This window comes from Notamacropus eugenii, chromosome 4 (assembly GCF_028372415.1).
Source record: "Notamacropus eugenii isolate mMacEug1 chromosome 4, mMacEug1.pri_v2, whole genome shotgun sequence".
In the NCBI taxonomy this organism is placed as follows: Eukaryota; Metazoa; Chordata; class Mammalia; order Diprotodontia; family Macropodidae; genus Notamacropus; species Notamacropus eugenii.
Window position 1 is genome coordinate 66,733,985 of NC_092875.1, and position 22,308 is coordinate 66,756,292.

General features: G+C 44.6%; 1 protein-coding gene across 8 annotated transcripts in view; it reads right to left on the reverse strand.

Annotated features, from left to right (window-relative positions):
- The window catches only part of CRTC1 (CREB regulated transcription coactivator 1), a 126,138-nt gene that overhangs the window by 31,730 nt on the left and 72,100 nt on the right, over positions 1 to 22,308 (reverse strand). For 6 of the 8 annotated variants that reach the window (XM_072601616.1, XM_072601617.1, XM_072601614.1 and 3 more), the window contains exons 2-7: positions 14,453 to 14,569; positions 12,901 to 12,948; positions 10,398 to 10,535; positions 9,261 to 9,322; positions 7,282 to 7,376; positions 1,759 to 1,844 (exon numbers count right to left, since the gene is read on the reverse strand). In XM_072601616.1, the coding sequence (XP_072457717.1) occupies positions 1,759 to 1,844; positions 7,282 to 7,376; positions 9,261 to 9,322; positions 10,398 to 10,535; positions 12,901 to 12,948; positions 14,453 to 14,569 (546 nt within the window). The remainder of the gene's footprint in view (positions 1 to 1,758; positions 1,845 to 7,281; positions 7,377 to 9,260; positions 9,323 to 10,397; positions 10,536 to 12,900; positions 12,949 to 14,452; positions 14,570 to 22,308) is intronic. The other 2 variants (XM_072601615.1, XM_072601612.1) reach the window with 1 other exon arrangement.

The following is a 22,308-nucleotide window of genomic DNA, read 5'->3' on the forward strand; positions in this document are numbered from 1 at the left end:
TTCAGGCCCTCATCAGCTCGCCCCTGGACCATGAGAAGAGACTCCCTATAGCCTCCCTCTCCTCCACACACCTGCCAAAGTGACATTCTAAGCCCCAGGTGCCATGTCACTCCCCTGCTCACGACACTTAGCTCTCAGACCAAATGCCCCCGTTGGCCACTGAAGGGTCTCCACAGTCCCATGCCAGCTCACCTTTCTAGCCTCATGACTCCCACGCATTGCAGGCTGGCCACACTGGCCTTCCCTTTGCTATTCACCTGGGGCCTTCTATCTGTCCCCTCTTTGCCTTTGTACAGGCTGTCCCCCAAGCCTGGAATGTTCTCCCTCCTCACCTGTCTCTGTAGTTTCCTTCAAAGCTGAGTTCAAAGATCACCTTTTCCAAGAGGCCTTCCCTGATCTCTCTGACTGCCAATGGGTCACCTCCGAATTACCTTCACTGTTTTGTATTGATTTATTTTGCATATACTTGTAGGTATCTATGCTCTCTCCTTCTACTGAGCATATGCTCCTTGAGGGCAGGGACTGGTCCATTTCTGTCTTTGTATTCCCAGTACCCAACATAGGACGTGGGAGGCTCTCCCTCAAAAAATGCTTGGATGGAATGACTGAGCAACTATTTGAATACAGAAGGAACAAAATAATGAACGAGACCAGCAAACTTTACAAACTTTGCTCTTAAAAAGTGGCTAAACTAGTTTACCCCTAGGCAGGGTTCTATTTATCCTACTTGGCTCAACCTGGCCTAAGGGGCATTTACTTTTCTATCAACCTTCTCACGCTGATGTTGGTTGTGAACAGCCCTCACTAGCTGGTCCTCCTACCCAGCTCAGGCCTTCTCCTCCCATTCAGAATCTTCTAAGGAGTTTACACCAGTTGGAAGCTGCTCGAGCCCCTTTCCTCCCCTAAATCCTTGGGAAGGACAGGAGTCAGCATTAGAAATCATTCAGTACAAAGCTCACACCTGACAGATGAGGAAACCCCATTCCTGAAATAATCATCAAGTCTTTATCAGAGCACCCCCTGGGCACTCAGCCTGGACTGGGCCCTAGATCTGAGAAGCACTACACAGCAATAACAAGTTGCCTACTTTTCTATAAGACTTTTCCCTTTTCCTCTAATCCAAATTTCACCCATTCTTCAAGGTCTCACTTTCTCCAGGAAGCAGTTCTCAAAGATTACCAATGCTTTTGTCTTCTTCTCTTCCTACCTTTGAGCCAGGGAGGAAGGGGGAGGGTATCCCCTCCAACAATGTCACCCATTTGGTAAAACCACACCAGAGGTCTCTCAGGGAACTCTCACTTTATTTACTTTACAACATCTTTGACAAGATGTCATCTAGCCTGTGTGTGAATGCCTGCAAAGACAGGGAACTCATCACTTCGCCAGGCAGCCCCCTCCCCTGTTGGACAGCTCTTTCTGGTTCTGAGCCCTTCATAAGTTAGTCTAGTCCTGAGGCCCTGGACCCCTTGAGTAGTAGGCCTGGTGATGTCTATGGAGCCTTTCTCAGAGCCATGTTTTCAAATGCAGAAAATAAATCTCAGGAGATAACGAAAGGAAATAACACTTATTGAAATAAAAATGTCTTTTTTCCTCATTCAGGTCCAAGGATCCCCTGAAACTGACGCACAGACATCTCTGGTGCCCACAGATTCCTCCCCGCAGCAGAGTTTCTAGCTTTCCTCTCCAGGGAAGAAGTGATACACTAGGTTTTAGGAGAACGTTCTCTTTCCCAAATGTCAGAATTGCATCAATTCTTACCTTTTTAGAGTCCCACACTTGTTTTGAGAGGTTTTTGTCAGTCTCAGAGGTGGTTTCCTCCATTCCTGGGACTGTCAATAATAAGACTGGGTTGGAGGAAATGAGAGGAAGGGAGAAAAAAGAAGGAATATGAGACAAAACCTGTTAATAAACTATATTGGGGCATCACTTAAGAATTCTACCTACAGCAGCAGATACTGCTGTTATTCATATTACAGATGTGCTGTGATTACTGAAACAACAATTACTCCTATGGGCAAGAAAAAAATTCTATAAAAGGATTTGTTACAAAAAACTCACAGAAACTAATGTGTATCAAAAGAGATGGAAAATGTTAAGTCCTTGAGTCTGCGAGATCTGTATATGTTTTATTCTCTGTTTATCCCAATCTAACCCAGAAGAAGACTGAACATCTGATAGGCCAGATGTGCTATTTACCTTTAGAACCCCTGGAATTAATCCTGACACCAGGCAAGTGTGATGAGAAGAGGGGGTGACAAAAAAGGGAAATTCCTCCCACTTGAAATCTGATGTCTGCTACAAGCCTAGCTGCTTCCTTTCATAAACTGGGGGATCTTACTTTCATAAATTGGGGGGCCACCCCTCCTGCAAGAACCTCCTACTCCTGGCAGGCTGACAAGGTTGCAGAGGAATGGGATGAAGACTGGTTGGATTATGGTATCTCAGAAAGAGGGCGCTGTAGTTGCTAGGGGCTGGGATTGGCAGTCTAAAGGATGAAGGAAGATCCAGTTTTGGCTGGGCCCCAGCTGTGTGACCTTACACAAATCCACTAAACCTCAGTTTCCTCATTTATGAAATGAGAAGTCTGGATCAAACTAGAAAAGAGGAGACAAAAAAGTAGACAAAACACTACTAGACTAACCGGCAGTGGTCATTGTTGATGTCTAGGAGGCAGTGTGGCATTATGGGAGAAAAATCACCAAACTCTTTACTACTTGAGCCTAGCAGTGCCTCAAGGAAGTTATTCATAGAAGCACTTTTTGTAGTAGAGGCAGCTAGATGGGCACAGTGGGTAGAATGTTAGGCCTGCAGTCAGGAAAACCTGAGTTCAAATCCAGCCTCAGATACTACTTACTAGCTGTGTGACCCTAGGCAAGTCACTTTACCTCTGTCAGCCTCAGTTCCCTCAAATGTAAAATGTGGGTCATGATAGCACCTACCTCCTCCCAGGGTTGTTGTGAGGATCAAATGAAATGATTATCTGTAAAGCACTTAGCACAGTACCCAATACATAGCAGGTGCTCAAAAAATGCTTCCTTCCTTCCTCCATAAAACAGGAAACAAAATAAGGTCCACTGATTTGGGGAATGGCTAAACAAACTGTGGTACATGAATGTAACAGAACATTACTGTCCTATAATGAATGATGAAGTGAAGGAATTTGCAGAAACCAAGGCTTGTATGAACTGCCCCATGTCTCCCTGTCTGCAGGCTCTTTGCTCCTAAGTCTTCATTTTGACTTCACCTGTCATCCCCTCCAACTAACATCCTATATCCCTCCTATATCCTCTACCCCATCATGGCCAAACTCGTAGAAAAGGCTGTTTCCACTCATTGCCTCCACTTTCTCTTTCCAAAGTTCCAGAAATTTTTTCATTTTTTTCACTGAACTTAACAAACACCAAGTAAAACCTGCGTTTCCCCATACAACAAGAATCTCTCCAAAGTTACCCATGGTCCTAACTGCCAACTCCAATGGCCTCTTCCCAGTCTTCATCCTTCTTGACCTCTCTGCAGCCTGTGACTGCTGACTCCCCTCCAGATGCCTTCTCCTCTCTAGGTTTTCTTCCTACCTATCTAATTCTTCCTGGTCTCCTTTGCTGGATCATCACCATCACTGTATAGCCCCATCCTGAAGGGGCGCTCCAAGGTTCTGTCCCAGGCTCTCTCCTCGTCGTGGTGACCTCATCAGGTTATACAGGGCCAATCACTGTCTCCATGCTGATGAACCCCAAACTTTTCTGAGTTTCCAGATCACATTCCCAAATGCCTGAATGTTGAAATGAACATTGCAAACTGGATACATATCAGTTATCTCAAACACAGCATGTCCCAAACTACCTCATATTCTTCCCCAGACCCATACTTCATCCCCTAACTTCTCTTTCTGCTGAAGGTACCATGATTTTTCCAGTTACTGAGGTCAGTAACCCCAGAGTCATCCTGGACTCCATCCTGGACTCCTCCCTCTCCTTTGCCTTGTTGATCCAATCAGTTACTAGGGCTTATCACTTTTCTCTTGACCCTTGATCACGTCTCTGCATCTCTCTCTTTTTCTCTGTTCATCCTGCCACCATCCTGATGCAGATCCTCTTGGTTTTCACTACTCCAATAGCTTGTGCTGGGTCTGTCGGCCTCACATCTCGCAGGCTCCAAACCAATCTCCATACAGCTGCCAAAGGGATTTCCTAAATCACAGCTCTGATCATTTCACTCCCTTGCTCCATTCACTCCGCAAACTGGCTCCACCTTCTCTTTCCAGCCTAGCTACACATTACTCTCCTTCCCTGAGCCTATAGTCCAGCTGCCCTGGCCTCATACAGGTTACCTTTGCAAGGCTGGCTGTCCCCCAGGCTTGAAATGAAGCCACCCTCACCTTTGCCTCCTTCCAGGCTCAACCACAGGCCACCTTCTCCAGGAGACCTTCCCCAATCTTCCCCCTTGGAATTTCCTTGTACTGTGGCATATGCTTGCCTCTGTGTACATCATACATGTTGTGGGCTTCTGAAGGACAGGGACTGTTCCACGTAGGACTCTGCATTCCTACATCTAGCACAGGACTCAAATCCCACTTTGTACAAGAAGCCTTCCCCAAACCCTCCTTAATACTAGTGTCTTCCCTCTATTAATCATCTCCAATTTACCCTGTGCAGATCCTATTTGAACATCACTGTTTTTATATGTTGTCTCCCCATTAGACTGAGAGCCCCCTTTGGGCAAGGATTGTCTTCTGCCTTTCTTTGTATCCCCAGAGCTTAGCACAGTGCCTAACCCACAGTGAGCACTTAAAAAATGTTTGCTGACTGACACATGGTAGGAACTTAAGGAAGGGGGGAGGGAATAAACACTTAGATAATACCTACTGTGTGCCAGGTCCTACACTAAGCATTTTGCAAATATTACCTTATTTTTACCCCCAATACAATCCTGAGAGGTAGATGTTATTACTATCCCCATTTAACTGAGGAAAACAAAGATAAAGGTTGCCTAGGGTCACACAGCTAGTAAGGCCAGATTTGAACTCATGTCCTCCTGACTCTAGGCCCACTGCTCTATCCATTTAGCCACCTAGCTGCCTCTAAGTCAATAGATGTTGGTTTATAGATTGATATAATAATGTTTAAAAAAATTAAAATGAAATTGAATCCTGAATGAATGTAATGATAAATCTTGGTTCCCAGAGAATAGATGAAGAACCACAGATCCCTCCTTTCAGGGGAGGTGGGAGCCTTATGGATGTGGAACACTGCACACATTGCCAGATTTACTCATTATATTAGATGATTTTGCTTAACTTTTTGAAAAAACCTTGTTTTTCTTTCTTTCAAAGAAGGGTCCACAGTGAAGGGGGAAGGAGAAAAGGCAAATCCAAAAATAAACGTGATAGAAAAAAAAAGCATCAGTAAAACCTCAGAAATATGTGGGTTATAATATTTATAATATAAAACATGTAATACATTGCAGCTTATCATATATATAATACTATATAGCTTATAATATTCTGTCTCATTCTGGGGAAGCAATTCAAAGAAAACTCACGGGTTAACAGCAGCTGCCAACATAAAAAGACAATAACGTAAAAAGTACCACAATAACAATAACAATAATAGCGCTGTACAAATTGAGCACCTGCGTAACATCTGCCAGACTCAGCCTGGGGGCTAGCACTGCACCCGACACTCACTTCCTTTCATGGGCTGACCTCAGAAATGCCTGGAGCTTCTGACCAGTAACTCCTGCTAGGCCCAGACCATAAAACTTGAGGACAAGATGTCAGTAGCTCTCACTATGCCCAATCCTCCATCTCCAGCTTGCACAAAACAGAAGCTTTCTGAGTAGAGAGTGAGAAAGTAAGTGCAATGCTGTGGCCCCAGGTGAAAGGCTGTGACACCCACAGTCCTTTGCCTGAGCCTCTGGAGGATAAGCTCACAGTCTGATGTTTTTATTCAGCTACAAAAGCAGGCATTCGAGCCACCTATTCAGAAGCCTGGAGAATACTGAATGTAAAGGAACAATAGCCATGGAGCAATTTATCCCAGGCCATTTCTATTGGAATCTCGTATGTGAAGGAAACACTAATAGTGATAGAGAGAATGATGCTAGCAGGAACAACAGTCACCAGCACAAATGTCCTCCTCCACCTCCATGCAGACTGAAGCACACTTTTTTTTACTTCATGATTCTTGAGTTTTTTGGTTTGTGTTTTCTTTTGTAACATGGCTGATATAGGGATGTTTTATACTACTGCACGTATAGAATCTATGCCAAATGGTTTGCTTTCTCAAGGGTCAAGGAGGGGAAGAGAGGAATGAAAAGAATTTGGAAGTCAAATTTTAAAAAATGAATGTAAAATATGTATTTATGTGTAATTGAGAAAAATTAAAATTAAAAAGTAAAGGTAATAAATATTTAATAACTACACAAAATAAAAATAATTGACAGCTTTTATATGCAAAAAAAATTGCCCTCCTTTGATATCTCATTGTGATGTGGAGTTGACTGGACTATGCCACCAAAGACCAAGCTCTAACAGGTCCCATCAAGCAGGAAAGGCATTGAATATCAGCCCAGAAACAGGCTGTATATTCTCTAAGGATCACCACAGGTCGTTTCAAAAAGGATTATGTCAAATGAATTCCATCTGCTAAGGCAGAGGCTCCAATTGGTGCAAAGACAACAGCACAGATCCCCAGGCTGTTGAAGAGAATAACCACAAGGCTCACATTTCTAGAGCGGCTCACAGGGCATGAAGCACTCTGCTGACAAAAGCACTACGTCCCCATCTTATAGACAAGGAAACTGAACAAAGCGGGCAGCATGACCTGCCTAGGCTCACGCATCTAAGAACCATGGCAGCCACAGCTTGAACCTAGGTCTTCTGACCTTGAGCCCACCCAATGCTCTGTCCATGACACCTGCCTTTCAAGGTACTTGTCTTCATCATTACAAAATAGTTTTGATAATCTTGTTTCTATAATGAAAGCTTCTCCTCTTAAAATTCTCTTCCTTTTCTGAGACACAGCAGCAAAACTGCATTAAAAAAAATAAACACTTCCCCAACAGAGTGGGGTTCTTGTTCATGCTTTGAACTGTAAAAATCAACCTGTATATTTATACATACATTGTGATTAATAGCAAAGAAAGGCAAATGTTTCTTCCATAAAGCATGACTGTCGGCCTGCTAGGTCAGCAACCGCAAGTACGTCAGGTTTCAGAGCTAACTAAGTGGGTAGGCAGGCTTCCTGGGCTCTCACACAGGGCCCTCTGCAGACTTCCACTTACCTCTTTTCTGCTGGATGTCTTGGGACCCTCCAGCAAAGGAGTCTTGTTGAGCAGGTGTCATGGTGCTCTGATGGAGGGCAGAGTCAGAATTAGTCCTGGCGAGAAGATGAGACAGACCATTAGCTTTCCCAGCTTCAAAGAGGATGAACTAGCAGGGCCTCTCCCTTCCCTGCTTGGCCAAAACCTGACCCCATCTGAACCTAAGTAAAAACACCAGGGTCGGACTTAACTTCTGTCCAACATGCACTTTTTAAACTCTTACAAAATGCCCAGCCCTGAACTTGGGACCCAATAGTTCCTGTCTTCTCATTCTACCGGAGAGAAAAAACACATGCAAAATAGAGAACAGTTCTTGGAGGGGAGGGCACTAAACCCTGGAAGAATCCAAAAAAGCCAAGTGTTGAGGGATGGCACCAGGTTAGACAATTGAAGGAAGCTGGAAATGCCAAGAAGCAGAGACGAGGAAGAAAAGCACATCGCACTGCCCATGCAAAGACACAGCCAGTCTGGCTGCAAAGGAGGCTCTGTCCTGGGCCCTTTTCTCTTCTCCCTCTACACTATGTCCCCTGATGATCTCATCAGTTCCCATAGAATTAATGGCCATCTCTGTGCTGATGGTCCTCTGATGACTTCTCCAGCCCTACCCTCACTTCTGAGGTCCAGTACCCACATCTCCAATGGTCTCCTGCACATTTCACACTGGGACTTTCCCCCCACACCCTCTCCCCTCTGGAATTTCCTCCTTACCATGGAGGGCAGCAACATCCTCCTGGTCCCTCAGGCTGCTCACACTCTCTCCCTCTATTCAATCAATGGGCACCATCTTGGGCATACAGCCCCTTCACTCCTCTGCCATTGCCACAAGCCCAAAGCAGGTACTTCATACCTAGACTAGGGCAAGAGCTGCTGCTGCTTGGTCTGTCTACCACAAGTGTCTACCCTCTCTGGTCTGTCCTCCACTCGGCTGTCAAGATATTCTTCCTAAGCATAGATCTGACTATTGTCTGGTTCAGCTATTTCAGTCATGTCTGACTCTCCATGACCCCGTGACAGAGGTGAGTGCTTTGCCCAGGTCAGGGACACAAGCTAGTAACTTAAAGGTCTTAACTCTGTTTGCCTCAGTTCCTCATCTGTAAAATGAGCTGCTTGAATCAGTGGTTTGGCCCACATCCCTTGGTGAAGACCTAAGGAGAGTCTCTCCCAAGACACCCCAACGCTATCATTTTCTACAAATGATATTACAGATATATCTATACCTCTCTATCTCAAAGCAGACACCAGAAATGGGGGGAGGGAGAAAGAAGGGAATGACTGTCTGTCTCTTTCACACACACACACACACACACTCTCTCTCTCTCTCTCTCTCTCTCGTTTTTTGGTATGGCTAACAATAAGCCTCCTTGTATCTCAATTTTAGGTCAGAGATAACATCACCTCCTGGCCAAATGTATAAAATACTCAGAAAATGAAATGACACCAGTAAACGCTAGAAACCAAGTACAATAGTATCAGTACAGAAACACCCTTGTGACCAGCATCAGTGATTAAAATCTGTACAACATCACTCAGGTCCTTCCTCCTGGGGTCAGGGTATCAGGCACCACTATATGCTATTCCCCAGAATCCTCACATGATAAGCAGCATTTTGACAGCCCTCCCAAACGGCAGAAGGCACCTGGTAACACATTCCTCAGAAAAGGCCCAATGAAACAGGCTTAGGAGTTGAGAGCTGACAAAAAGGAGCTTTTGGAAGCTCAGCAATCAGCAAATTGGGCAAAACAAAATAAATTAAGCATGCATATGGCAGTGCCCACAAATGGCCGCTAAGATGGCAAATCATCAACCTGATAAGAGATGCAGAGGTAGGGCTGTAGAGCTGATGACTCAGGTAAGGCAGAGTTTTTCCTGAACACACAGTATCACCTTGGGGGGGCCCTGGGCCTGAGTCTGACCCTGACACACACACATTAAGCACTAACCTTCTCCAGCTTGTATCTGATGGAGGTGACAGATAGACGGTACTGTACGGACAGCTGTCCACGTGATTTGATGATTTAAGGGGAAAACAACCAGAGAGCCCACACTTGGCGGCAATTCCACCACCACCCCCCCACCAGAGATAACTTTAGTTTTCACAGACTGATCCAATAAGATTTCAGCCCAAAGGAGAGAAAATCATGTTCCTGGGCAAGGAAGGCTTTGTCTAGAATGGTGAATTAACAAGAAAAGGCAACAGGAGAAAAGAGGGTACACTGAGCATTGGGCCCCTCACTCTCAAACATGCTTATACATCCCTTTGTACCAGGCTTGAAAATGGTGGGAGCTGCTCTTCCTCCGGGCCCTCCTGATTTGGCTCTGTGCCCTTTCTCCCTATCCACCACTACAATATGTTTTCCCTGGTGGTACAACTTGGTTCCGCCTACCACTCAGCACTTTCCTCCTGTGAACACACATGTGTGGGCTGCAGTCTTTCTAAGCTAGAGGAATGTGGTCGTGAAATGTGGGGCTGGGGCAGCAGGGAGTCTGGGTTCAGCTGACTCCTTCCTAGGGGTCTTAACCTCCTCCCCAGTTCTGAACTCAGCCTGCCTGCACTGTTCCCTGGGCAGGAAAGTTCTGTTCAGGTTAGCACTTAGGGCTTCTCCTGACTGGCTGCAAGCTCAAACTGCTCTCAGAGAAAGGGTTTCTTGGGCCTCGGGTCCAGAAGCCCGAACTTCAGACTTTAATGCTGCTCACACTACAGCAAGGATAGGGAACTCCTGACCAGGGGAAGCCAACCCAGAAAAAGAGACAGGGAAAAGAGCTGGTCCCACATCTTCACCACAAGGTGTATAAAGGGTCTATCCTACCAGCACTACTAATTGCCCCCTCTTCTTTGGGTTTTAGGTGCCCCTGGGTAAAATGGTTTCTAACAGCCTTTTTGGTCCCACTAGCCTATGCACTCGGGCTCCTTCCAGTGCTGACATTCTATGTTCTAAGATTCTTTTGCTCTTGAATGTTCCAAGGTTCTTCCAGAACTAATGGTCTATTCTAAGGGCCCTCCCAGTCCTTTCATTGTTGGGTTCTACAATGGAACGTTCGCTGGCTGCTTGCCCTCTACCCTCTAGGGAAAAGGATATCTGCCGTCCATGTTTATCCACCGACAAAGGGCGCCTGTGAGGAGACCCAAGGCGGTTGCGTTCCCGATATACTCTGTCCACTAGACCATGATGCCGAGTTGTCCGGCTGGTATCCAGGCCCGATGATTGAAAAGGAGTCTGAGAAAGGAGAAGGGGAGAGGAAACAGAGAAAGAGAAACCCATACAACAGTTACCAGCTGCAGAAGCCAGAGAGGAGAAAGCCTCCCTCCACCCTGTTTAGTTAAATGAAGGAATTCAATTTTCCTTCACAGTTCTCTTTCTTACCTCCCCCACCCCCACTCCAACCTTTTAAAAGCCACATCCAGCTTTTTTTGGTCTGGATCAATTTCAGGAGATACCCAAAGGACCCTTAAGCAAAATGCATCCCCAAGCATAAAGAGGGAAACAGAGGAGGTCCGGTCTCCTTCCACATCCATCATTTCTTCAACCCTTTAAGGCCCTCAAACCCTTTGAACAGACTTGAAATGATAGAAATAAAAGAAATAGAAAGTTGCCCAGGAACCTGCTGGGAGCTAGTGCATGGAAAAGGATGGGAGAAGAAGGTAGGACAGGGCAAGGCAGGGCTGGGCTGGGCTGGACCAGGTGCAGGAAGCATGCACGGGGCAGCGTGCATCCAGATGGAGCATCCAGATGGAACCAGCTGTACAGTGCTACCCTAGAGTTGACAGCAAGAGGAGCAAAGAGAAATGCAAATGGGGACCAAATGGCTTCAACACCTTCTGCCAGATTAACTCCTTGGTAGGTGACTCTCCCTTTTTCTGGCATCTCTCTCTGGCCCCAACTTTTCACTTTCTCCTCTTCCCTCCCCACCCATAACTATGGTATCTCAAGTCCCTGACAAGGCACAAAGCTCTTTGTGCTGTGAGTGGTCAGCTGGTATCTGCAGCTCCTAGGCTCTGGGTGAAATCCAAGGCTCTTCAGAGGAAGTTCAAGGCCTAACTTTCTAAACTCCATATTTTGCTGACATTATTCTTCTTGAAGCTAAAAAATACCTTTGTTTCAATTCAGCCAGGCTGAAGGGTTGCCCTTCCATCTCTGTCCCCAGTGCCCTACATTTTTCCCCACTTTTTTGTCCTACTTCTAATGGGCCATGGTTAGAGGGTCTTGGATGTTTGCCAGGTGTACAACCCCTGAGGTCTTCCCCCAGGACTGAGGTCCTGACAATTGGCAACAGGTTCCCAGCCCAGTGAGTTTTTCCAGGCTTGGATGAGTGATCTTCTGATGCATCTCTTGGTCTCTGTAATAACGACTAGCCAAGGGACATGAGCACACAGCGGCCTCTGTATGCTCTCCAACTGCTCCTTGCTATCAGGTGACATGATATGTACTTCCTCCCTCTTGCCATGTGAAGAAAAGACCTCAGAGGAGGCCCTGATCTCCACCCGGAGGTCTAGAAATCTTAAATGTACTACACTTCCACTAGAGACCCAGATAAGACAAATCTAACCTCTTCCACCATCTCACTTGACTTTAGGCTCTGTGTGCTTTTTCAAAACTATAGGTAAAAATCTACTTCGGTAGTAAAACAATGCCTCCCATTTTTTAACAATGATTTAGATTTCTGTTCTCTATCACAACTCCTTTGTTCTTTCTCTGTAGACCTGATCTTTTTATATTTAGCCAATTCTGACTCTCCCTCTGCCCCACCATCCCTCCTAGCACACCTCTTCTGTACTTTTAATAAAGCAGAACCCCAAAGGAACATTCGCTCCCATCCTGTTTATGTCTCTGTCTGTAAGGCAGTGCCATGAACAATTCGGGAGTAGTTGGAATGTCTATGTGCTGCCCACTCCCAACCCCCTACCCTGCCTCTCCAGGGAGAATTCCCAGCTGTCTTCAAGGGGTTCCAGAAGGACGGCACTCTCTAGTTTGACTTGTAAAGTCAGAATCCAGGACATTTTTCACGAGAAATTCATGGCAAACTAGATTATAAGAATCCCAGTTTCCTATAAATTAAAACCACTCATTCAAACCTAGGCACAGGAGAAGCAGACATGGAAGAAAGCCTCAGGGAGAAGAGGGAAGTTGTGACTGTCACCCTGTAATTGCTGCTATATTCTTCCCAGGTTAACTAAAAGAGATTTAGTTTTTCCCTAAGGTTTTGTTGGTTTTTTTTTTTTTTAAAGAAAAACATGCCGACATGGTGCACATGCTTCGATGTTGTCTGATTAAACCACGGGCTAAAAACAGCTTAAAAAGAGCTGTTGCTGTCCATCAAGGAAGCACGGAGTGTGGGATAGACTACAAATGGGTTCAAAGAGTCTATCAACTAAACAATATGCATTTTTAAATATTGGGATGAGGAGCAAATCCATTTTCATTTGACAGACCAGAACAACTCTTTGGGAGCTGTAAGGGTGTGTCAACCAAACAGGGCGCATACCAAGAGAGAGAGAACAGGGAGTGTCCAAATACGTATCTGCTCAGGGAATCTCAAGCCAGTCCCAAATACGTATTGGCACCAGCCTCAATACACGTTTACCAAAGAGACAGGAGCTGCTCCCAACGTCTCTCCAAGAATTCCGCTGCGCTGAAAATGCAAAGAACCGAAACATTCAGAGATCCCACTTATCCATCCTCCTCCCCATTTTGGGCACACCCATGGATTTGCATTCCTACCCCTTCCCACCTGCTAATCCCTTTTCCCAACCCCTTGGTTATGGCTCACAAGAAGGCAGTCAACTCACTGAAAAAGAGATAACTGGGGGTACCATGGATGCCCCAGCAGAAAGCCTCAACCTGAGGTTTCTGGTCAGTCAGGATTCAGGAGTTTCATAAAAATTCTTGTTTTGTCAGGGAATGAAATGGTGACCAGCAAGAACACTAAAAAGAACAGTTAAATTCAGGAAGGAAATTTGCTGGAGTAAAGACTAGGTGGGAGGGGAAATCAGGAAAGACCATTGTAAGGGGAGCAACATGATTTAATTCCAATGCATACAGCAGAGTGATAATCTAAACATATATAAGTAAATGATCACGCACATGAAGTTACCTGGGGATGAGGAATGAGGGGAAACAGGTCACTTGGAACTAGATCAAGAGCTCCTCATGGGGAAAAGGCTGAGAGTTTCTGAGCTGAGTCCTCTCTGCAGCTTTCTGCTTAGCCTGCTATTATGGACTGCTCAGTATGAAGACCCAAAGACCTAGGCTGTATATGCTGAAACCATTTTTCAGCAACGGGAAAGGTATGGCTCATAAAAGGAACAACTTATTTTCTAATTAGTCATGCCTCTGTCCAAGCACAGCCCCAAACATTCTCAAACAGGACCCCAGGCCGAGGCCCAGTTTTCACACTACTCCCCTAACACATACATCACCTCCATCTGTAAGTCAGTAAAAGAAGGAATGAGTGAGATCCAGGTTGCTGGATCTGAAAACAGGCTTTTCCTTTGTTTTGGTGAGTGGAATTTGTCTTTAATTATCTATAACACAGACAGTAAGGTGCTAGAACATGCTCTGTAGAATAATTTGTTAGGGCAATGACATCTTAGTAACAAGAGACTTCACTAGAAGGATCTGCCAAGAAATACTTGCAGAGAAGTGGGGTCAGGCTGCTGGGTTTTTCTTCTGAGAATTACAGGGCTTGTGGATTAGTTAAGATAGAAGAAGCCAAGTTCCAAAGGCCCCAAACAGTTACTGCTGCTGGTAGAAACTGACCAACAGGTGTAGTGGCTGCTGAAACACTCTTGTTCGAATAGTATTCTCACCATGGATTCTGTTGACAGGGGAAAGACCCGAGGAGGATCCAGGGACTCTTAGCCAGAGCAGAGACAGCCCCTGCCTGGCTGCACTCTGTTTCCTCCTGACCCCCAGGGAGGAGGGCTCTGGAAATTATCTGGAGACCCCTGAAGCCTAAAGAGACACCATTTTTGATACAGACACACAACAGATTTGCACTGCTCACCACACAGTAGCCAACCTGGGCTATGGAGGCTATCAATGGGCAAAGAGTAACTTTTCGAATCTGTTGATTGAGTGGAGTTGAGGGCAGAGGCTAAGTCCCTAAAATAGCAGAAGCAGGAAAGGACACTCACCTGGAAGGGCAAGTCCATGGAGCTGCTCCCAATCTGATTCACATTGGGTAGGGACCCTCCATAGTACTGGCCTCGGCTCTGTCCCAGCTGTAGATATTGTGTTTTCTGCAACTGTAACTAAAAGGAAGAAACACACTGCAGCTGCAACAAACAGGGAAAGGAGTCAAGTCCCCAAACACACCCCAAATAAAATGTAAAGATTAAAAAAAAAGTCAGCTTAACCTGAGTTGGGAAGGCCATTAAAAAAAAAGGCATGCTAAGGGGCAGCATCCTGTGAAGAGAAGAAAAGTGGGAGGCAAAATCGGGGTTCTAATCCTGACCCCACCACTGATTCACTGTGGGCTCTTGGACTCCTGGGGTTGGGGGAAGGCGGCAGACTTAGTCCCTTTATTTGTAAAACAGGGCTAGATGAGATGAGATGGTCTCCAAAGCCATTCTTCAGTTTGTCTTCCAAGGACCCTCCATCTCTGACACTCATTCTAAGTTCAAAGGCCCCTGCCAGATTTGACATTTTATGTTCTATCTGATAAATTCTTTGATGGCTCTTATGTTCTATAAGTCTAATTCAACAGGTTCAATTACTGGATTGACTATTTATCCAATGATAAATATGTAGGGTACAAGCAAGGGAGATATTCCTGAGTGAAGATTTCCTTTAGTGCAAATATCCTAGCTTTACAGTTCCTCCTGAGACTTCAATTCTGATCCTAGCTACAGCTGTCACACCCTACAAAATGGTGCTCTCCTTCATTGCCTTGCAGAAATCTAATGTAAAGGTTAGAAGCAAACTGAGGACAGAGGTAGCAACTGTTAGTCCCAGGCAGGACAGAAAATGCCAAGGGTCAGACCCTCACACACACACAACCCTGTAAGAGCATGGCCTCCTTTGCATAATGTGGATATTTTTGAAAGAATGCAAGACGCAACCAAGCTAAGAGGAGTATTACAAAGAAGGTCCTTTGGCCCCAGGGAGCCATTGCTTCCCACTGCTAAAGGCAGCTACAAGAAGACATGGCAGAATCTGAACTTTGATGCCTTTGATATAGAAGAAACAATCCCTTAAATGACAGCCCAAATCAAATTTCCCTGACAGAAGTCCAGAGGTAGAGGAGATATTTTGCTTTGAAAGCACTAGATATCTCTTTAAAAAACACACAAATAGGGGGCGGAGCCAAGATGGCGGAGTAGAAAGATGCACATACGCTACCTCCGAACCCACTGACCATAAAATATCTGTAAAAAAAGAACCACCAGTGAATTCTGGAGCAGCAGAAGCCACAGAACAATGGAGCGGATGAGATTTCTGCTCCAGAGAGCCTGAAAACCTCTTGCAAAAGGTCCCTCACACCCCGGACTGGAACAGAGCCCAATCCTGCCTCGGCGGCATGGCGCGGAAAGGAGTGGATCCAAGCAGGCTTCAGGGACGGAATCTCCAGTGGCCGGGTGGGTCCCCCACCCACACGTGACAAGGGTCGGTGAGAGGGTCTCTTCGGCGAGTCGAGAGGGGTGTGGGGTGCCCCCATAACTCAGGCCCCCTCGGGAGGCAACAGCAGAGGTGGGAACAGACTGGGGCTCCCCAAGCAGGCAGCAGCCCGGATCCACTGTTGAAGGTCTCTGCATAAACCCCCTGAGGGAACTGAGCCCGGGAGGCGGCCCTGCCCCCACCTGAGCACCTAAACTTGATCTCACACTGAATAGCAGCCCTGCCCCCACCCAAAGCCCTGAGGCTGGTAAGCAGCATTTGAATCTCAGACCCCAAGGGCTGGCTGGGCGGATCTGGAGGCGAGGTGGGGGTGGAGAGGACACTCAGAAGTCAAGTCACTGGCTGGGAAAATGCCTAGAAAAGGGAAAAAAAAATAAGACTATATAGAAGGTTACTTTCTTGGTGAACGGGCATTTCCTCCCTTCCTTTCTGATGAGGAAGAACAATGCTTACCATCAGGGAAAGACACAGAAGTCAAGGCTTCTGTATCACAGCCCACTCAATGGGCTCAGGCCATGGAAGAGTTCAAAAAGGATTTTGAAAATCAAGTTAGAGAGGTGAAGGAAAAACTGGGAAGAGAAATGAGTGACATGCAAGCAAAGCATGAAAAACAAGTAAATACCCTGCTAAAGGAGACCCAAAAAAATGCTGAAGAAAATAACACCTTGAAAAATAGGCTAACTCAATTGGCAAAAGAGGTTCAAAAAGCCAATGAGGAGAAGAACGCTTTCAAAAGCAGAATTAGCCAAATGGAAAAGGAGATTCAAAAGCTCACTGAAGAAAATAGTTCTTTCAAAATTAGAATGGAACAGATGGAGGCTAATGACTTTATGAAAAAACACACAAATACACAAGCCTGTGTCCTGTGTACATGTCTATGAAGATTAATGTACATTAATCATACCAAAAGATGTATTTCTAAGGAAATCTCTCTGCCCCATCTAGCCATTTCCCTGCCCCTCCATTCAATAAGGAATGGACTCTTCACTTGTTTTCCATTTCTCTCACTTGTTGCTAGGTCACATTTGCTCTTCTTGAACTAAAGAACATCATGCCCTTCCCTTGCTATGTGTAGCATACTCTCCTTTTAGGTCAGGCTCCTCACTGCTCAGCTATAATGGCCCTCACTGCCAGTGTGGAGATGCTGCTTCCCAGCCACCTGGCTTAGAGCACCTCAGAGATCTTTCTGTGAGTCACTGATTCACCACTCTAACCCAAGGAACAAGGCTGCATGACTACTGCATGACTACTTTAGAATCACAGAACTTCAAAGCCTGAATGTCCCCCTAGAGTCCATGACAATGATGAAACTTCTATCCTACCTATCGAGGCAATTCCTTCCATTACAGGGTGCTGTAATGGAATTAGAAGTTCCTCCTAATATTAAGCCTCAATCTGCCTCTCTGTACCTGCTCTTCATTGACTTAGTTCTGGGGTCTGGGGTTACACAGCCCAAGACAAATCCTTCTAAATGATAGACCTTCAGGTATTTGAAGATAGGGATCACATTCTTCCTGCCTACTCCCCAAGCTTTCTTTTCCAACCTCAGCATTCACTCAATTGATCTGTGTATGTTTTTAGTAGCTTATGGATGGGTGGTCATTCTGGTCATTCTCCAGCTGGTCAATAACTCCTCATCAGCAGCGAAGGGGTTATTTCTTTCTTTCTTCTTCTTCTTCTTCTTTTTTTTTTTTTTTTAAACTTTCTCAGCCTCTAGCAGGGCACTCAGAGATGGGTACTGATCAGTCTTTTATAGTCGGAACGTTCAATTCTTGGACACTATGCAGATTTGGTTGCTAAGGTACAACTCTGTGTATATCAACAAAACTGTCTCAATTTCCCTCACAAACAGATGCTGCCAGTGCACTCTGCATGCAGCCTCAGGCTGCTCACAAACAAGGCTCAAAAGCAATCTCCTTTAAAAACAAGAAGTCTCAATCACTGGTAGCCTGTACTGATCCAACTTCACCAAACCTCTCTTGTTGATGTCCTTAAGGACTTGGGAATCATCATGGGCAGAAAGTGGATGTTCTCTAAGCTCAGCTGCTGACTGTAAACATGGGATTTGAATTACATCAGGATATTTGCAAAGTGCCAACCATTCTTGTGAGGTAGGTAACACAAGGATTATTATCACAATTTTACAAATGAGGAAATAGAAGCTTGAGGAGATCAAATTGAATTGCTCATGATCACAAAACTACTAAGTGAGGGAGTATATGAATCTGGAGTCAACATTCTACTGGAGGAACTCAATCGTATCAATATTGACATTCTCACTATAAATAAAACCAGACGATATAAGGAAGTTGAAGCTATATGAAAGGATGGTTCACAGGTTCCCCTTGGAAGGCTAAATAAAGGAACTGATGGAGCTGCTTTCATTGTCATTAGAGATAACCAGAAACATAATTTCTTAGGGTATTTGGTCATCTTACATTGTAGTGCTCATGGGCAATATAAGAAAACGGCTATCAACAGCACCACCACCACCATGCAGCTTATGTGTCAAGAGGATAGTTGCAGAAGATTAAAAGACAGAAAAATTCTAGGAAGAACTTTAAAAGGCTCTACAAATTATATTAACACATACCTTAATATTCAGTGATTTTCATGCAAAAGAGGGCATAGGAAGAACAATAAAAAAGTCAGAAAATATGCAAGAACCCAAAGAACTATAACCTATAAGAAGCCCCACACTTCTATATTAAGAATATTTCTTCAGAGGGGTGGAGCCAAGATGGCAGAGTAGAAACACACACATATGCTAGCTCTCCCCCCCACAGCCCATAAAACACCTGTAAAGAGGGACTCTAAACAAATTCTAGAGCAGCAGAAGCCATAGAACAATAGAGTGGAGGAGATTTCCAGCCCAGGGTGACCTGAAGGGCCAGTGGGAAACATCTGTTGCACCTGATGTGGAGCGGAGCCCAGCCAAGCCTTTGCCGCCCTACTTGAGCAGGCCTGGGGGTGGAATACCCAGTTGTGGTGGCGGTGGTTCGCCCGATCCCTCAGCCCACAAGTGCCAAAGGTCAGTGAGAGGGTTTTCTCAGCTGGCCAAGAAGGGAGAGGGGCCTTCCCATAGCTCTGGCCAGAGGCTGCATCCGGCTTCCACAGCAGCCCTTACAGCAGCCTGCTTCCATTGTTGGATGGTAAAACCCCTGGGGGCACTGAGCAGCTGATATTTATCTCACATTGAATGGCAGCCCTGCCCCCTCATCTTATCTGAATCTCTGCCCCCAGTGCTGGCTTGGTGGAACTGGAGGAGAAGGTGGTTGTGAAGACAAACTCTATTACTCAGATTCTGGGCACAAAAATCTCTGCTTTTTCCCAGACCAGTGTACACACTTGATTGTACCACATTGGAGGAACGGAGATCTTACAGACCCCCAGAGCATACCCTACTCTTGACAAAGGACCCAAAAGTCAAGTAACTGGTTGGGAAAATGCCCAAAAAAGGGGAAAAAAAAATAAGACTATAGAAGGTTACTTTCTTGATGAACATATATCTTCTCCCATCCTTTCAGATGAGGAAGAACAATGCTTATCATCAGGGAAAGATATAAAAGTCAAGGCTTCTGTATCCCAAACATCCAAAATAAATATTCAATGGTCTCAGGCCATGGAAGAGCTCAAAAAGGATTTTGAAAATCAAGTAAGAGAGGTGGAGGAAAAACTGGGAAGAGAAATGAGAGAGATGCAAGAAAATCATGAAAAGCAGGTCAACAGCTTGCTAAAGGAGACCCAAAAAAATGCTGAAGAAAATAACACCTTGAAAAATAGGCTAACTCAATTGGCAAAAGAGGTCCAAAAAGCCAATGAGGAGAAGAATGCTTTAAAAAGCAGAATTAGCCAAATGGAAAAGGAGGTTCAAAAGCTCACTGAGGAAAACAGTTCTTTAAAAATTAGAATGGAACAGATGGAGGCTAATGACTTTATGAGAAACCAAGAAACGACAAAACAAAACCAAAAGAATGAAAAAATGGAATGTAATGTGAAATATCTCATTGGAAAAACAACTGACCTGGAAAACAGATCCAAGAGAGATAATTTAAAAATTATGGGACTACCTGAAAGCCATGATCAAAAAAAAAAAAAAGAGCCTTGACATCATCTTTCATGAAATTATCAAGGAAAACTACCCTGACATTCTAGAACCAGGGGGCAAAATAAATATTGAAAGAATCCACCAATCACCTTCTGAAAGAGATCCAAAAAAAGAAACTCCTAGGAACACTGTAGCCAAATTCCAGAGTCCCCAGGTCAAGGAGAAAATATTGCAAGCAGCTAGAAAGAAACAATTTGAGTATTGTGGAAATACAATCAGGATAACACAAGATCTAGCAGCTTCTACATTAAGGGATAGAAGGGCATGGAATATGATATTCCAGAAGTCAAAGGAACTAGGACTAAAACCAAGAACCACCTACCCAGCAAAACTGAGTATAATACTTCAGGGGAAAAAATGGTCTTTCAAAGAAATAGAGGACTTTCAAGCATTCTTGATGAAAAGATCAGAGTTGAAAAGAAAATTTGACTTCCAAACACAAGAATCAAGAGAAGCATGAAAAGGTAAACAGGAAAGAAAATTCATAAGGGTCTTACTAAAGTTCAACTGTTTACATTCCTACATGGAAAGACAATATTTGTAACTCTTGAAACTTTTTTCAGTATCTGGGTAGTTGGTGGGATCACACACACACACATACACACACCCCAGAGACAGAGAGCACAGGATGAGTTGAATAAGATGGATCATATCTTTAAAAATGAAATTAAGGAGTGAGAGAGGAATATATTGGGAGGAGAAAGGGAGTAATGGAATGGGGCAAATTATCTCTCATAAAAGAGGCAAGTAAAAGACTTTTCAGTGGAGGGAAAAAGGCGGGAGGTGAGAGAAAAAATATGAAGCTTACTCTCAATACATTTGACTCAAGGAAGGAATAAAATACACACTCATTTTGGTATGAAAACCTATCTTACAGGAAAGTGGGGGAGAAGGGGATAAGCAGGGTGGGGAGGGATGATGGAAGGGAGGGCAATGAGAGGAGGGAGCAATTAGAAGTCAACACTCTTGGGGACAGACAAGGTCAAAAAAGAGAATAGAAGAAATGGGGGGCAGGATAAGATGGAGGGAAATATAGTTAGTCTCATACAACACGACTATTATGGAAGTCATTTGCAAAACTACATTGATATAGCCTATATTGAATTGCTTGCCTTCCCAATGGGGATGGGTGGGGAGGGAGGGAGGAAGAGAAGTTGGAACTCAAAGTTTTAGGAACAACTGTTGAGTAATGTTCTTGCACACAACTAGAAAATAAGAAATACAGGTAACGGGGTATAGAAATTTACCTTGCCCTATAGAACAAAAGAGAAGATGGGAATAAGGGAAGGGAGGGCAGACTGGTGATAGGGGTCATTAGAATGCTTGGCGTTTTGGGGTGGGGGGAGGGGAGAAATGGGGAGAAAATTTGGAACTCAAAATTTTGTGGAAATGAATGTTGAAAACTTAAATAAATAAAAAAATTTAAAAAAATATTTACTTCAAAAAGAGAATCAGGAAGCATTAGACAGCACGTAGCAAATAATATCATCACAAAATCTACCTTAATGGACAATAAATGGCTGGTTACTGATGTGGAGAGTGATTTCTAGTTCAACGGTATGTATATGGTCAGACCATCAACTTGTTAGAGAAAAGATCAAAATCAATACAAAATTGGAAAAATGAAAAAGAGAAGATGTGATGTGAAAACAAAATAGTGCTGGCCTTTGCGGCAAGATAGTTGTCTAAAAAGGAGGCAGAAGACAAGTTCCCACACACCTACTACAACAAAAACCTGGAATTCACAGTAGAATGAATAATGATTGAGAAATCCAAAAAGAAACTACAATAAGTGACTCCTTCCACTCCTGGACTGCACAAAAGTCAGAAGGAGTCAATCAGAAGCCCACAGGCAACAGGAACTAGGATCACCAGCAAAGAGAGCAATGCATAGGCGCATAGGCAACCAAGTCTGTAGTCTCCCAGAATGATCACATGAGCCAGAAACACAGAAAGCCTTCAGAGCTCTGGTTTCAGAGACAGCAAGAGGAGAAGGACTGCCAGAGAAAGCCCCAGGTGTTTAGAAAGCTCCATTACTAGTCAAAAAGCTCAAGGGTGGGGGATTTGGAAGCCCCAGGTAGTGACCAGTGCATGATCCAATGCTCAGATCAGGACATCTCAGATCAAGAGCTAGTATTCTGTATTTTTTTCCTCCACTTAACAATATTTTATTTTTTTCCAATTACAAGTAAAGATAGGTTTCAACATTCATTTTTATAAGATTTTGAGTTCCAAATTTTTCTCCCTCCCTCCTCTCCTCCCCTC